At 43.0% G+C, this 17,842-nt stretch overlaps 1 protein-coding gene across 2 annotated transcripts in view; it reads left to right on the top strand.

Moving 5' to 3' along the window:
* The first annotated feature begins 2,176 nt into the window (after positions 1-2,176).
* Positions 2,177-17,842, top strand: part of LOC147123355 (zinc finger SWIM domain-containing protein 6) — a 251,037-nt gene continuing 235,371 nt past the window's right edge. Inside the window, exon 1 of one of the 2 annotated variants that reach the window (XM_085971432.1) lies at positions 2,177-2,855. In XM_085971432.1, coding sequence (XP_085827558.1) covers positions 2,486-2,855 — 370 coding nt within the window. In that variant the 5' untranslated portion in view covers positions 2,177-2,485. The remainder of the gene's footprint in view (positions 2,856-17,842) is intronic. The other variant, XM_085971439.1, reaches the window with a different exon arrangement.

Here is a 17,842-nt window from a genome sequence, read left to right as displayed (position 1 = left end):
CACCTGCGGCGTCATCCCAACCACAGCCAACGGCCAGTTCGTCTTCTAGCGCTCCGTTCCAGCTGCCGGGGTATCGCAGTCGGTCGGACAGACTCGGCAGGCCCCCTTCTCGCCTTACCTTCTCTGTTAAAACCAATTCTGGGGGGGGGGGCGCATGTGGCAGAACCACCAGAGGATTACAGACAATTGTATATAATTCCTTTTACAGCCATGTAGTACAGCTGGGGGCTGCACCTTTAATGTATCTTTTAACTGTACTAGGGCTTCTTTCCTGTACTCCGCGTGATGACGTCATGCCGTCCATCAAGTGATCTCTCAACGGCGGGAAGAACGTGATGACATCATGACGTCAGAGCTCGGAACCTTCTAGCATTTTCCAGAGAGGCTTTCAAGCAGACCAGACCTATTTGCATTGTATCTTACAGTTTCCTGTACAGCTTCGTTTGTTCATTAAATTTTATTGTTTTTGATTTTCTGAGTCGATCTCAATTCTTCGGCTAGGAACCCCAGTTCCTAGAGTCTCACATTTCTTTGCAGCTCATAATTCTATAGTATGTGAAGGAATCTCAAGTTTATTTTCTCAATATAAATGTTGGATGGTGGATAATAAATATCCTGAAGTTATGCTCTCCTCCTTTAAGACGCTCCTTAAAATCTACCTCTTTGACCGAGCTTTTGGTCATCTGTCCTAGTATTTCCTTACGTGGCTTGGTGTCAAATTTTGTTTGAGAACGCTCCTTTGAAGCGCCTTGGGATGATTTATTACGTTAAAGGCATTATTTAAATGCAAATGGTTGTTGTTGCATCAATATTCTCATTTTAGGATTTAATGTCATTTTATCCCATGGGAAGCCATCACCCCTCCCCCAGGGTTTTATGTAAAAATGTATTTTTCCTGTGGAATTATTGACAAGTAGAGTACGGCATCTGTGCAGTCAATTACTAGCCAAACTTGCCCGTCCCTCTTCCTCCTGCATATGCCATGGTAATTTAGTTTAAACCTTTGGACAGTATGGAAACTCGCTAACTTCAAAGCTTGTGCAGAGAGCTGCCAAGAATTTTCACTGCTGCCAGGTTTGTTGCAATATTGTGTACAGTTTGAAAATGGGAAAAACTGAGTGCTGTGGGAAATCTGATGACTAGTACAGTAGAAGTCTGGGCCTAAATTGCGCAAGGTTGCATTCGTCATGGAAAGAGCATCATTTCTGGACACTTTTTGTAGGCGTTTTGTATCTCGGAGGGACACATGTGGATCGGATAAGAATAACATCTATTGTAAAAGAGAATTAAGCTCGGTCATTTTCCCTGTAGTCTATTCCAACCATAAACTAGGACAAAAAAAAGTCTGGCAGTGACACTTCAGAGACGCAATCCCCAACATCCTATCAGAACGAACGGAAATTGGATTTGGACAGAAGTAGGTAATTGCCAGTAAATGTAATTTTGATAAGCGTTATCCGGTTGTGAAACGTGCCAAGGTGTGCCGTACATAAATACCGATTTAGACCGTTGAAAGTTTGTAACTGCAATAATTAGATTCATCAGTTGGCACAAAAGCTTCGATTAGATTTTAAGAGGAAGTCTCCGAGAGGCCATGTTGAGGGAGAACTGGTTACTGGAATATAAAAGCTGTAAATTTGCAAGAGTCGATGCGTCCGGTGCAATTAACTAAAAAAAAACACTCCCGAGGTCCAAGTGGAAACAATCCCAAGCAGGAATAAAACCGCCCTCTGTCTCCAAGGCTGCTGGTGTGTTATTTTGCAAGACAAATTTCCCTTTAAAGCACCAGACTTCAAACAAACAGGAAGCGAGCTGCTGTGTTTGCAGCAGACTCTCTGGTCTCTCCAACCGTGCGCCCTTTGTTTTGAAGAGCCGTGCGACGTCAACCAGCGGCTCCCTATAAGGCAGCACAAAGGCCAGGCGGCCGGGGCGGAGAACGGCCCGCATTCCAACTCCTTCCATAAAAGGAGCGCCCGCCTTTATATGGCATCACAAAGGAACCGGCCGAACTGACAACGGGAACGCCCCCGCATTCTTTCTCCCAGTTAGGTCAGGCGGTCCTTTTATGGCGTCACAAAGCCTCTTCCACCGAGGTTCGGAGCTGCTCCAGTGATGATCACACCCCCCCCACTCCCCGAGAGGGGCGTGTCACCATGGTAGTTAGACTGAGAATGCCGATGTTCCGGGCCGGCCCCTTCCAGCTCTGTTATGGGCAGAAGGCCCATTGGCGGAGAGTGAGGAGCGGGGAGGCGTTCGCCGGCACTCGGGACCGCCCCGGCTCTTTCCTGTTATGGGCAAGTGGCCCTTTTGCAGAGAGCCAAGAGGAGTTCGCCGCTGCTCAGGCCCGACCCCCCGGTATTTCCATATTAGGAGCGCGTGACCTTTTTTGCCGCACCGAGGCGCGCCCTCATTGTAAACAGATAAAGGCTTCTCTTATAATGTACATAACTTCCGTTTCAATGTAACAGTAGCGAAGCGAGGCAGTATGGCGGACCGCGGTCAGCCACCCGCAAAACGGCTCTGCTGCAGGCCCGGCTTTAATCCTTCCAAAGCGCCCCAGAGGGCGGCCCCGGCCGGCAAAACCTACAACCCGGAGTCGCTGCTGGACATTAGTGCCAGGAAAGTAGCGGAGAAGTGGCCTTTCCAGCAAGTGGAAGAGCGTTTCACCCGCATCCCGGAGCCCGTTCAGAGGCGAATCGTCTACTGGTCCTTTCCCAGGAATGAACGGGAAATTTGCATGTATTCCTCATTCAATTATTCGGCCGAAGACGGAGGGGACGACGAGAGCAGATTGCCTTTTAAACGGGGCATCGCACTCCTCGAAAGCGGCTGTGTGGACAATGTCCTTCAAGTCGGTAAGTATTTCCCCCCCCCCCCAAACCACTTCTTTGCTCTTTTTAATCAGACCTTAAGCGAAGAGGAGAATGCATTTTATGTGCCCACGTCAGGAATTTAAAGAGCAAGCCAGGTGAAGAAGTGTACACAATACACCCTTTATTTTAAAGGGACAGCATTCCGTTTGATCGCTCGGGACAGCGTTGGATTTTAACCCTGTCATTTCAAAGCATCGCGCCCCTTTAATACACCGCACGAGTTGGTGTAGATTGTTTCAAATGCTCAGTGCCACAAAGAATTTCTTTCCCCTAGATCTGTTACAAAAAAGATGGCGTCCTGTTTTGCAGTACTGTTTTCTATTTTGTAATATATATTGTTTTGAAATGTACGGGTGCATGTGTCCTGTTAGTGGCGTGTGGGGTGTTTTATGGCGAAAAGGAAGGGGTTTGAACTCCCAATTCCTCCCCTCAAAATTAAGACGGCGGTCTCGGTAACCTTGCAGATTTTTGCCACGATCTGGATTTACTAGTTCCAGTTAAAAGGGTTGATAATGGTGACGACGAAAGAGGAATATATAGTTTTTTAATTTTCATTTTTTCCTGAAATACTTGCTAAGGGCTGGGGGAGTTGCTTTTGTTGGAAGTGACCCTGGTTATATTTGCCAATTGCGCATATCAAATAGCCGTCAGGCATCCCCTTCCCACCGCCTCGTTACTTTGTTCCCATTTTCATGTTTATTTCTCTTCTGTTTCTGTCACACTCCACTGTCCGACAATAGAGCTTTCTTCAATGTTTAAGACATTGGGGATAGAAGTATGTGGACGGCAGTGACAGACTGGCTGGAGCGATCCTTTCATACCACGAAGAATTGAGAGGGGAATCCATCCAAGGGAAAAGGAGATCGGGTGACCAAACGTCTCCACAGATTTGAGTTTCCTCCCCTAAACAGATATATTTCTCCCCCCCCCCTTACTGGGTTTCAATGGCTAGTCTTTTTTTTATACCACTTTAGTCTGCGGTTAATTTGAATTTTAAAGCAATCTGCAAACGTGATTTTCTGCATGATCATTTATTTTCCAGTGGCTCATTGGGCGCAGTGCCCTTCCGCCTAAAGGGGTTTTCGCCCGGTGTGTTTGGCTTTTTTTCATCTTTTTAAAATACTAGCTTTCACATCGACGACTCTTTGATCTTTCGTGTTCCCTTTCTAAATGGGTCAGTTTTGTTCATGTTTTTTTCAAAATAAATAAAAATGAAGTGGTGGCCGGTTCTGTTGGCTTTGATGAGCTTTTTTTGCGCTTGATTCTCCGCATGCAACCGATCAAGAATGACAGGAGTGCGTACAGGGAGGGTTCTTGGCTGATTGCATTTAGCCAGGAATTCACTGTGAAAATAAGCCAAGGGGCGATAAATAAAAGATGCAATCTTCCAGGAGACACAGACGAGCTTTAGTAGCTTTCAACAAGAACGATGTCAAGGGTTTTAAAGAATTTTTTTTTTTTTATTTTTTTTGAGAGGAGGAACCCCTGCAGGATCTGGGCAGCTTTTGATTTCAGTGGCTCTGCTGTAGGGAATGTTTGGCCCTAGCTGAGTAGATTTTTAAAGATGGACTTAGTTTTGAGTGAGAGCTTGTTAGTGATTATACAAGTAGCTTCAGTTTTTTTTACACTGATTGCATAGCTCAGCCAGACAATGTTGGCATTCTGCTGTCTTCTCACTCCTCCTTCCCGGCCTCTTAACAGGTCTCCCTTATCCACACTGGAGCATTAAAGCTCTGGCTTCCCTTTTTAATGTCCCTTCTCACACTCTCTTTCCCCCCCCCCCCCCACACACACACACACACACACACACACACACACACACACACACACTAAATATCATCCCATCTCAGATTGGATCAGCTTCTCATTGCTAAATAAATTATGATTATGAAGATTATCGGAGATGGGAAGACATTTAAATGTGTACTTTGCTTGGGGGGTGGGGTGGGGAATGGTATTTAAAGGAAAGCCAGAGCTTTAATCGGAAGCAAGGGAATGAACCAAAAAGGAAAATTCAGGTTTCTCCAGTTGTCAAAAAAGTTTGCCATGACCCAATGCACTAGAAACCCACTGATTAGATCAGACTTCTATGGCAAACTTATTTTGGGGAAATGTGAAGGGAAAACCTCTTATCCAGAATTCTCAAGTGGATTAATGAAGAGAAATATCTGGATGTGTGGCTTTCACATTTGTTCACGGGATAATACCATGTAACTACAGTCACTTCATGGGAAACAGTAATATCACTGAAGCTAATTTTGGCTGTGACGGGTCAGACTGCAGTTTTGCTGTAAACCTGTAACAACATGGTAGTTTGTGCAATGCTTGTAAAATGCATAATTATTGACAAGGTCATCAAGTGATAAAAACCACTCCTCAGGCATTTCTTACTTTAAAAATAAACCTATGCTAGCAATCATCGGTACAATGATAGGAAAAATCTAATTATTACAAATGGATTTTTTAACTTCTAATACTTTATTATCATAGCCTTGTGGTGACTATTGAAAGGACTCTCGTGAGCATCCATCTCTGTCCTTGTAGCTGGCATCTGTACCTGACAATGATGTACAGCATTTATAACTTTGAGAAACGTTTTTTCATGGGTCTATCACTCACTGTAATAGATGAGATTATGGTCTACTGAAAAAGTGTTTAAATACAGCTTTTGCTATTCGTTCGTTTTGTCTATTTGAATGAATAGGCAGTACATGCCAGGTTTTGTTCATTATCGCACCGCCTTTTGTAACCAGAAGCTCAGGGCTAACTTTATTTATGGCTGTACTACTTTCACAGCAAACTAAAAGCTCAATGAGCTGCTGGACAGTTGGTAGTTGTCTGTACTTTTGAGTCATTAATTGTTATAACTCTAGTTTCATTGTATAAACATTCAAATAAGCAGCACTCCTTAATGCAGACTTGTGTTGAAGCCAGAGTTTAACATACTACATAAGTGTTTGGCTCATCTACCAGCTATTACTCAAAGTTGTTCAAAACATATTCCTAGTAAGCATTGAAGACTCTTGTACTTGCCCCCTAATACAATTTAAAACCTTTTGACATTTTTACCCCATGTCCACTTCAGCTAGACCCTGCCTTTTCAAATTGTCACCATTGCATGCTGATCATTTCTAACATGAAAGTCAGGTTTGTGTAGTGTTTACTGGGTTGCCATAAGTCATGCACATGGTGACTTGGTAAATTATTTGCTTTAAACCTTAGTTTGCTACATATGATTTTCTACTGTGCATTCAAGTGTATTTTCAGCTGCATCAAGAATGTTAAACTACCATGTTTCATGTTTAGCACTGAACATGCATACTGCTGGATTCAACTTATTTTCAACAGCCAATCTTAGTTTTTAATTTATCAATTAAGTTGATAAACCTGTTACAGGCTAAGTAAAATATCTTTTTTTCCAATTAGCATGTGCATAACAGGCTCTCGGTATCAAATACTCCATTTATGCTGGGAGGCTTTTGATCAGAACTGAATTTGATCTCTAGTGTTTACAGAGGCTGTCACTTCAATGTATCTGAATGAGTTTGTACTGTAGAATGATGTACTAGCTTTTAATACTGGCTCATCTTTAATTAGTGTAATAACATATTTAAGATAATATCAGAAAAATAGCTCTTTAAATGTAATTCTTCCACAAGTAGGACTGGATGACAAGTATGGTTTATTGTTGTCTCTCCCCAAACCACTAATATCAAATGACCTGTTTGATGCTTGCACTTTGTAATCTATTTTCTCTAGTGATTGGTTGAAACAGATGTTGTGTAGTGAACAATATTAAAGTCCATTTGTGAGAGTTCCACCTTTTTTATTCATTCTAGGTATAAATAAAATTAAGGATCCCTTTCAAGAAGAGCTCAATTAAGATGTACACTGTTCTCCTATCCAAAATACGATCCCACCTTAAGGTCCTCTTGCCAAGACTCAAGGGGCTGGATTTTCATTGAGGAGGCGCGACTACAACTTTTGGGGTTGTAGTCCCGCCTCCATAGAGTTCTAGCCAACCCACACGATTTAGACTTGATTGACCTTGTTGAGCCCGCCCAGCGAGCTCAGCAGGCCAATTAAGGGCCACCCAGCAACAGGTGACGTCACAGATTGAAATGTCATCTGTCAAGACCTTTTGACAGATGAAATATCAGTGTTCGACAGCTGTTTGAAGCTGTCATCTATACTCTAGGTTAATTCCTTCCTCTCAGGATGATCGAGATCTCCCCAGAACAGAAAGCAGAGGCTGCAGATTTTGACAGCTGGTGGCCATTCTGCTTTCTGTGCCGGTGAGATGAGGGACTCCTGAGACCTGAAGGAAGGAAGGCTGTAAAGGTTAGTAGAACTTCTTTAAACGCTTTACACAGACCAAACACACTTACCTCTGCACTCATGCACCCATCACTCACCTGAACACCGGACATCTCGCCCCCTCCAAGCTAACTTGGTGTGTTTTGGAGCCGTCGGGAATCCCACATTTTAACAGGCAGTTAATTGGCACTAATCCCCTTCCCGCCTCGGGGAGGCGGGTCCCAGTGCGGGGCGGGTACCCGCCTCCTTTGAAACTGGCATGGAGGCGGGATGGGGTTGGGACCCCTGATTTCGGGATTTAAAACCCCCACACGCCTCCAATCCCGACTCCACAGCCCAATGAAAATCCTGCCCAATGTGTACACAATGCATTTTAAATGAAAACAGCTGTATACTTGGTTAAAATCTGAATTTATAGGCCTAGTGTAAATGGGGCCTTGAGATTATGTAGACTTCAATTATTCATAGAAAGTAGTGAGTCTCTGACTGTGTTCCTAGTGAGGAATTTTATCTAATCTTGCCAAGCCAGAACAAGAGCCATTCACCATTTTTCTTTGGCAGAAATGGCAGCTAAGTAAATAAAATGCTTTGTCTTGAGATTGAAAAATAGACATAAGGATATTGCACTGGTCACAACCCTGGTAAAACAAATATCCTTTAGAAAATAAATGTTGTCAAACAATGGCAACACCTCTGTAATTGAGAGGGAATGAGTGATGAGGATTTCAGTTTTAGTGGAACTGAATCTGAAGGGTTTGGAAGTCCAGTGCTATGTTTAGTTGAATATATAATAATGGTAGACTCGCTTGCTTGCAGGTTTGCGAGCATTTGCAGGGGTTTATGAAAATTCGCTCAGATTAGAGCAGGCCTTGCCATGCAACTAATTTTTTTCCTGAAGTATTTGTTAATGGAAAAAGCATGGAATGCAGTGTGACCCTTATTTCTATGTAATTTTTAACCTGTAAAAGTAGCTTTTTTAAGAAGATCAATTTGATCATCGATTAATTTTGTGCCATGCTCGTGAACTGACTATACTGATGTACATTAGCATACAAACTTTTGCAATTAAATCATTTGAAATGTGTGTCACCAATTAAGATACTGTGTCCAGCCAATAAGCAGTGGCCATGTTCAGGCAATATTGAAATGTGTAATTCTTGTCACTGTATCTAAGAAAATAGGCAAATTCTTAACCCCCATTTGTTAGTGGCATATTTGTTGCATAATTTAACTTGAGAATCAGAGGATTTTGGTAGTGTATTTTTGTTAGGCATATTGGAGGAAGCAGAATTCTGCAATATTTAATGGGAGAAAATTCAGATATTTCACAATAGTTTGACCCCCTTTCCCAACTGAAAATTGAACTGTCTGGATATGGTGAAGATATAATGTTATATCCCCAGAGAATTAAAGACTACAGATGACGCTTGTGGTACGTTAACTACCATCTCTGCATTTACTGTATTCTTCCCACTTCTGTTTGTTGATGTATTTTCTAAACTTTAATGATGTGTAAAATTTCTGTTGAATAACACTGAATCTTGTGCTGTGATACACCGTTCTCAGTTTGTGGCAGACTCCTGTGAGTCATCAATAAGATAGATCTGAAGTTATCCCACTCTTAACTGTTCATGTACAAGTTCAATATATGTGGCCAACTTGGTTCTTGTGCACAAATGGGCCTTTATTGCATCAGTTTAATTATCTATTAACACTTTGAGTATATGAATGTAGACTGAAGATTTGGTAATAAAAGACGTTGTAGTCAATCTTGGTATGGTAGTGTTTTGAGTCAAATATATTATTACAATATAAGGGCAAGAGATTGGTACAAATATTTGTATCGGTCTTTGGATAGAGTAGTTGCTAAAAGCATTGCTTAATATGAATTTTGAAATTGACAAATTATTTCAGCAAAAAAGGCTTGCTTTTCCCCTTTGCTTCAAAGGTCTGTGACTACAAAGACCATCTTTTATCATTTTTTAATATGCTTTAGTATGGTGCTCTCCCAGAAAATCAATTTCTATCTCTTCAAGCTTCCCCCTCTGCAGTCTGAGGTCAACCAAGGTCAGGTTCAGTGTCAGATGTGATTGACAGTCAATCACTTGTAATACTGCACCAATCATATTAGAGGGATCAAGGTCAGATGTGGGTGTCTTCTGTTGATTCAAGGCATATGGGGTCTATGTCCCTGCCCCCCTCCCCTAACAGCAAGCAATAAAATTGATAAAATGAACAGTCTGTCCAATGCTATTACTCAAAGAAAGCAAGAAATTAAATTGGAGAGCTTTTGTTAAATTTTGCTGGTGAACTTATTGAACTAGGTGTCAGTCTCTCACCTCTGAGTCAGAAGGTCATGGGTTCAAGTCCCACTCCAGAGACTTGATCACAATAATCCAGGCTGACATTTCAGTGAAGTACTGAACGAGTGTTACACTGTCGGAGGTGATGTATTTTGGATGTGACGTAAAACCGAGGTCCCGTCTGCCCCCTCAAGTGGATGTGAAGGATCGCATGGCACTATTCAAAAAAGAGCAGGGGAGTTCTCTCTGATGTCCTGGCCAATATTTATCCTTCAATCAACATCACTAAAACAGATTGTGGTCATTTTATATTAATGCTGTTTGTGGGACCTTGCTGTGCACAAATTGGCTGCTGCATTTCCTTACATTACAGCAGTGATTATACTTTAAGTATTTCAGTGGCTGTGAAATGTTTTGGTACGTCCTGAGGTGGTGAAAGACACTAAATGCAAGTTCTTCCTTTCTTTTAGTGATGATGAAAAATGGCAGAAACAATAGGCTTTATTAGTTTTGTTTTATTTTGGAAAATAATTTTGCAATTCAAAATATTCACTTGTGTATTTTATTCTGTTGTGCAAAAGGTGGAAGGCCTTGTTGATGCAATGTGGTGGTGTTCGATTTGATTATCTCTGATTTTTCTGTTCATCAGGGATCAAACCATGATGCCATAAATTGTTCTTTTACCTTTGGTGCTTGTATTGGCATCACTTACGCCCAGGTCAGGTATCTGTGGCAATTGCAGAGTAAAGCCCTCTATTCCATCACCAAAATTTGCCTTGATCCAGCATCAGAAGACCACCCCTTTAGAATACTGTGTGAATTAGCCATTCTTTTGGACCCTCCGAGAAGATTGTTGGCTTATATTTAATACATTTTGTACTGTGGAGCGGTATACACTAGGAACAGGGATGAAACTTGTGAAATTCATGTTTCATAAGATAAATGCAGCCATCATCGAGTTTTGTCTATGCCTTCGTCTCCGTGCCCACTTCTTTGGCCAGGAGTCTTTCTCCACCCTCCCCTGCACAGCTGACCCTTTCTCCCGTTTTCAGAATTCTTGTTTTACCTGGACCCCACCCTCCGGCCTCTTACCCTCTCTAGATCTTTTCATTGCAAACTACCAGCGTGACATCGGCCATCTCAGTTTCTCTGCTCCCTTCATTCACTCCAACCTACCTCCTTCTGAACTTGCAGCACTTCATTCTCTCAGATCCAACCCCAACATTGTCATTAAACCTGCTGGTGTGGAGATGCCGGAGTTGGACTGGGGTGGACAAATGTAAGAAGTCACACAACACCAGGTTATAGTCCAACAGCTTTATTTGAAATCACAAGCTTTCGGAGCACTGCTCCTTCTTCAGGTGAAGTGGAGAAATGCATAAAGACACAGCTTATATAGTCAGAGAATCATGTCGGATGTTTACAGGTAACCTTTCCAACTGCCATTTATCACACCTCGGCAGAGAGATAATCACAGCAGTCAAAGGTGTGAATGGTGTCCAAACAGGTCAGTCAGGGAAACATTACATCAAAGAACAATGAGGTGGGGTCACAAGGGGTCAAATATTGCAGATGCTGGGGTCTGTATGGAAAAACAAAAAAAAGACAAAAAACATTTTTTTTGGCTGGAAATCACAGCAGGTCCGGCCGCATCTGTGTAGAGAACAAGCCAATGTCGACTCGAGTCTGGATGACCCTGCGTCAGGTGGGGTTACATGTAGCGTGACATGAACCCAAGATCTCTGTTGAGGCCGTCCTCATGGGTGCGGAACTTGGCTATCAGTTTCTGCTCGACGATTTTGCGTTGTCGTGTGTCTCGACCTCCCACCCCACTTCCTGTAAGGACTCTATTCCATTCTCCTAGTTTCTCTCTCTCTGCTGCATCTGCTCTGACTATATAAGCTGTGTCTTTATGCATTTCTCCACTTCACCTGAAGAAGGAGCAGCGCTCCGAAAGCTTGTGATTTCAAATAAAGCTGTTGGACTATAACCTGGTGTTGTGTGACTTCTTACATTAAACCTGCTGACAAGGGTGGTGCTGTTGTTGTTTGGCGAACCGACCTCTACCTATTGGAGGCTGAAAGCCAACTCTCCGACACCACCTCCTACCTCTGCCTGGACCATGACCCCACTACTGAACATCAAGCCGCTGTTTCCAAGACTGTCACTGACCTCATCTCCTCTGGAGATCTTCCCTCCACGGCTGCCAACCTCATAGTTCCCCAACCCTGCACAGCCCGCTTCTACCTCCTTCTCAAGATCCACAAACAGGACTGCCCTGGTAGACCCATCGTTTCAGCCTGTTCTTGTCCCACGGAACTTATCTCTTCCTATCTCAACTCTTTTTTCTCCCCACCTACATCCGCGACGCCCTACGCCACTTTAAGTTTCCAGTTCCCAACCATCTCCTTTTCACTGGACGTCCAATCCCTCTACACCTCCATCCCCCACCAGGATGACCTGAGGGGCTTCTTCCTTGAACAGAGGCCCAACCAGTCCCCATCCACCACCACCACCCTCCTCCGCCTGGCTGAACAACGTCTCCTTTGACTCCACTCACTTCCTCCAAATTAAAGACGTTGCTATGGGAACCCGCATGGATCCTAGCTATGCCTGCCTTTTCGAGGGATATGTGGAACATTCTTTGTCCCAGTCCTACTCAGGTCCCCTCCCTCACCTCTTTTTCCGGTACATTGATGACTGTATCGGTGCTGTTTCCTGCTCTCTCCCTGAACTAGAAAATTTCATTCACTGCTTCCAATTTCCACCCTTCCCTCACCTTCACATGGTCCATCTCCAACTCTTCCCTTCCTCGACTTCTCTGTCTCCATCTCTGGGGATAGGCTATTGACAAACATTCCCTACAAGCCCACTGACTTCCAAAGCTACCTGGACTACACTTCCTCCCACCCCACTTCCTGTAAGGACTCTATTCCATTCTCCTAGTTTCTCTGTCTCTGCCGCATCTGCTCTGACGATGCCACCTTCTATACTAGTGCTTCCGACATGTCTTCCTTTTTCCTCAACTGAGGATTCCCCTCCACTATGGTTGACGTGGCCCTCGGCCGTATTCGTTCTATTTCCCGCACTTCTGCTCTCACCCCTTCCCCCTCCCTCCTGGAACCACGATAGGGTTCCCCCTTGTCCACGCCTTTCACCCCACCAGCCTCCACATTCAACGGATCATCTTCCGCCACCTCCCGTGTGATCTCACCACCAAACGCATCTTCCCTTCACCTCCCCTTTCAACATTCTGAAGGGACCGCTCCCTCTGCCACACCCTGGTCCACTCCTCTATCACCCCCCAACACCCCTTCCCCCTTCGTCAGGCACCTTCCCGTGCAAGCGCAGGAGATGCAACACATGCCCTTTTACCTTCTCCCTTCCCACTGTCCAGGGTCTCAAACACTCCTTCCAGGTGAAACAGCGATTTACTTGTACTACTTGCAATTTAGTATACTGTATTCACTGCTCACAATGCGGTCTCCTCTACATTGGGGGGACCAAACACAGATTGGGTGACCGCTTTGTGGTACACCTCTGTTCAGTCTATAAGGGTGACCCCCGATCTTCTGGTTGCATGTCACCTTAATTCTCCGCTCCACTCTGACCTCACTGTCCTCGGCCTCTTACACTGTTCCAATGAAGCTCAACGTAAGCTTGAGGAACAGCACCGCATCTTTCGATTAGGCACTTTACAGCCTTCTGGACTCAACATTGAGTTCAACAATTTCAGACCATAACCTCTGCCCCTATCTTTTTTTCCCTTTTTTTCTCTCGCATGGCAGATGAAAGATGACTTTCATCTGCCATCGCCATTTACACTTCATCTAGAGCCATCTTTGGTTTCTTAACTTGTCCCATTACCATCTCCTTTTGCCTTGCACCATCATCCCTTTTGTCTCTCAATCTCTCCAGCCTTCCATCCTATCACAGACCTTCCCTTTTGTTCTTTCCTCCCCTCCCCCCTTTCCCTGCCCCAACACTTGCTTAAAAACCTGTTCCATCTCCAGCTTTTTCTAGTTCTGACGAAGGGTCATCGACCTGAAACATTAACTCTGTTTCTCTGTCCACAGATGCTGCCTGACCTGAGTATTTCCAGCATTTTCTGTTTTTATTTTAGAGTTTTGTCCCATCAGTTTGGATCTGGGTCGGGGTTAAAAGAATAACATGCTGAAATTGTTCCCTCCAGTACTGCTTTTGTTTATATAGGGGCGCAGTCATTAGGATTTCAGTAAAATATAATTGTGGGCCTGTGAATTTTTATGCTATGTCTAGGGCTACTATTTTACAGTTACTGAATAAATCAAATTATGTTATTGCATTGGATTATGGAATTTTTACCAGTATTTCAGGAATCTCATTCTGCAATTGTTTATTTTTCTCTGAACTAATGGCCTTGACTATGTTCACTTAAACAGTGGAGAAACACCCAGCAGTACAATTCTAGATTCCAAACTTGGGTTATCTGGAGAGAGCATTTTGAATGACATTAATGCTGATTGCAGGTCTGTCACCAGTGGTGGCAATAGCAGGGGCAATTTAAGTGCATTGTACAAAAATACAACATGTATGCATGTGAAACTAAATGATATCCTTCAGCTTCCATTTTTAATGTTGATCTTGCTTTCAAATTAAACCACAAATTGGAGTAATGGATGTATAAATGTGATTTCTGCAATCTTAATCGTTGAAGAAGTACAATTTTTTTTCAAGTCCCGAACTACAGCATTTAAGAATTTTTCAACTGAATACATTTTTGTATTCTGAGGGGGAAACTCAATAAGCATGTCACACTGCATAAAATTCTGCAGTGAGGAAGATTACATGAACAGTATCGAAGCATTTCTGTACAACAGCATGGTGTTTTGGTAAAGTCTACATGTGCACTGCTGGAGGTGCTTCTTGGAGCATTTGGGGAAAAATGTGCTGTAATCAAATGAATTGAATTTGTTGGCCTTCAGATCTTGATACCATAACTTTTCATTTTACTTCCCCTTTTCCTGCCTCCCAAGTTTTTAACAGTAAATTTGAAGGCCAAGGGGTATATTGTTCTGAGTGAAAAGATTGAAGAAAAAATATTTTGGTACACTATGAGCATTTAATAAATATTTTCTTTAACCTTCTGCACAGAACAGAATATATACCTCCAGATTCTTAAAAGATAAAATTAAATACTTGTTATTGTACAATAAAATGTTATACCCTTAGGAACAGAGATATTTTCTCAAGCAGAAATTTAAACCCGGGTTTAAATTTGTTTTTTTTAAAAAGTTAAACATTTTAATTCTTGCTTTTGTTGAGTTAAATTTCCATAAGTTTTTTTACTATTGGCCGACTATGACTTTTTATACTCAATTATTATCCACTGTATTTCAAATCTCACCAGTGACTCATGGGGCCTGTGTGAATCCTGTGATCAAGTAGCCTGCTGCTAGGCAGCTGCCGATGCTGCTATGAGGAGGCACATAACAGTGCATTGGGGTTGAATGTTGATGTCTTTTCATTTTTTTTCCACCCTCATTTTTTCCCCACTGAGTAGATAACTGGTTTTTCATGTTGTCTTCCCATAGCTGAGATTAGGAACTCTGTACGAAGTGGGAATAGAAGTTGTGGCCTATACTAGCTTGTTTAAATATAGAAGAGCTAGCATTTATATAGCATCTTTCATGACCTCCGGACGTCCCAAAGCACTTTGCAGCCAATGAAGTACTTTTCGAAGTGTAGTCACTGTTGTAATGTAGGAAACTCGGCAGCCAATTTGCGTACAGCTAGGTCTCAAACAGCAATGTGATAATGACCAGATAATCTGTTTAGGAGGTGGTTGAGGGATAAATATTGGCCAGGATTAGGGTTGCGAAGGGGTGGAAAGTTACCACTGGAAGTTTAGCTTGGGAATTTGGGGAATTTTGCCCAAAAAAGCACATGCTAGCATTTTTTTTTGTATTTTTTTTTCCCCACAGGTCCTCTCTCTTAATAATTAAGATTCCATCTCTGTTAGTAATTTTAAGGAATTTCTTAATCAATATATGTTTATATTCTTGGCTTGTTTTAATAATTACAAGTTGTGTGTGACTGTGAACAAATGTGTCCTAATTGGTTGGATGAGTGATTAGCTCTCTCTATTGGCGATGTAGCATCGTGCATGCACAGATCATGCTTCCATCACATGGAGCATCAGGAAAAATTTACTCACCCTGTTGCAATCGTGCTATTCGACACAAAGATGGATGCCCTTTATTTCTCTGCATAGAACAATGCCAGGTTTACCGTCGGATGTGTGGAAGCATTTTACCCCAGGCATTAAAGATGGAAAGACTGTGTACATGTGCAAACACTGTACAAAGCCATATGTAAAGAATGCCACAAAGATGCAGCAGTATTTATCCAAATGCAACAACTTCACTCAAAGCTCTCAGCAGTCAGTCCAGAGTTCCTCTGCTTCCATTCAAGAAGATGATGGTTCACATTCAGCATCAGGCTCCTTATCAGCAACTCCTGGCCCACTTGGAAGGTTCTTTGATACAATGGATAACCATAGCCAGAAGAATGCAGATGAGTGACTTGCTCGAGCTGTATATGCGACAGGCTCACCCCTCATGCTCACAGTCAATGTGTACTGGAAGAGATTTTTCAATGTTATTCGCCCTGCATACTGTCCTCCCACCAGACTACTTATTTGCTGGAGGCTGAGTATGACAGAGTCCAAGGAAAGCTCAAAGAAACGATAGAGATGGCAGACTGTGTTGCAGTTATCTCGGATGGGTGGTCAAATGTATGATGGGAGGGCATCATAAACTACATCGTCTCCACTCTGTGTTCTTCAAGAGCACAGACATGAAGGACAACAGACACACAGGCACATACATTGCTGATGAGCTGAAAGCGGTCATCAACGATCTTGGATCACAAAAGGTCTTTGCAGTAGTTACTGACAATGCTGCGAATATGAAGGCTGCTTGGGCTTGAGTGGAGGAGGCCTACCCTCATTATGTCTATTGGGTGCACAGCTCATGGGCTCAACCTGCTCCTCAAGGACATCATGGGTTTGAGAACCATGGAAACACTGTACAAGAGAGCCAAGCAAGTTGTTACGTATGTCGGGAAAACAGGTAGTTGCAGCAACCTACAACTCCAAGCAAACGACAAAGAACAAGAACACCACACTGAAGCTGCCCAGCAACACCTAAATGGGGTGGCATTGTCATAATGTACAACAGCCTTCTGGAAGGTAAGGAGTCAATGCAAGAAATGGCAATATCCCAGTCTGGGGATATGGAAACCACCATCAAGAAAATACTGCTGGATGATGTGTTTTGGGAGAGAGTGGTTAGCAGCCTTAAACTACTCTCGCCAGTAGCATCTGCAATTGCTCAGATTGAAGGCGATGACGCTGTCTTGTCAGATATTCTCAGGCTTTTTGCTGATTTTAAAAGAACAAATCCGCTTTGCCCTACCCACATCCCTGCTGCTCAAAGCAGAGGAGAAGGCAATTGTTCAATTCATAGACATGTCAAGAATTTTGTGTCAAGCCGATTCATGCTGCAGCATACATGCTGGACCCAAAGCATGTTGGGAGACCAATACTTTCTGGAGAACAGATCGACAGCGCTTAGTGTGATTTCTACCCTCATGCCACCTCCAATCTGGACGTGGGCAAAGTTCTGGGAAATCTGGAAAAGCTCTCTACCAAGCAAGGTCTTTGGAATGGGGACGGGATATGGGAATCATGCAAGCATATCAGTGCACATAACTGGTGGAAGGGACTTTGTGCATCTGAGGCCCTGTCACTCATTGCATCGGTAATGCTCTAAATCCCACCTTCATCAGCGGCCTCTGAACGAAACTGGTCACTTTTTGGGAATACGCATACAAAGGTGCGCAACAGGCTGACTAACGAGTGGAGAAACTGGTGGCTATCTGGGCGAACCTATAACTTATTGAGCCAGATACAGAAGTGTCCACCACACAGCTAGACAGTGACAGAGGAGGAAATGGACACGTCAGAGTCAGAGAATCAGGAGGAGCAATGATGAGTAGAAGACTCAAAGGGACAAAATAAGGACCAATTACAGGCTAATTAAGCTGACATTTTATTTTAGATGGGTCTTTTTTGTGGGGGTTCAAAATTTATAACCTAAATAAAGTTTTGAAAGCCTGTTTTTATTTGTATGGAACAGTGTCTATTTTGATGACAAATATAATATAAGGGTCGGAGACAAAAACCCATCAGTGTGCAAAAAACCTCTAAATCCCATGGAAAGTTTCCTCTTTTAAAAATTCCTGGAATTTTGCAACCCTAGCCAGGACTCTCCTCCTCTTCAAAATAGTACCATGGGATCTTTTACT

Source organism: Somniosus microcephalus, chromosome 2 (genome assembly GCF_052327205.1).
Source record: "Somniosus microcephalus isolate GS21.2 chromosome 2, FLI_Smic_1.0, whole genome shotgun sequence".
Lineage (NCBI taxonomy): Eukaryota > Metazoa > Chordata > Chondrichthyes > Squaliformes > Somniosidae > Somniosus > Somniosus microcephalus.
Note: the sequence above shows the minus strand (reverse complement) of the source record. Positions and strands in the feature narration are given on the sequence as shown.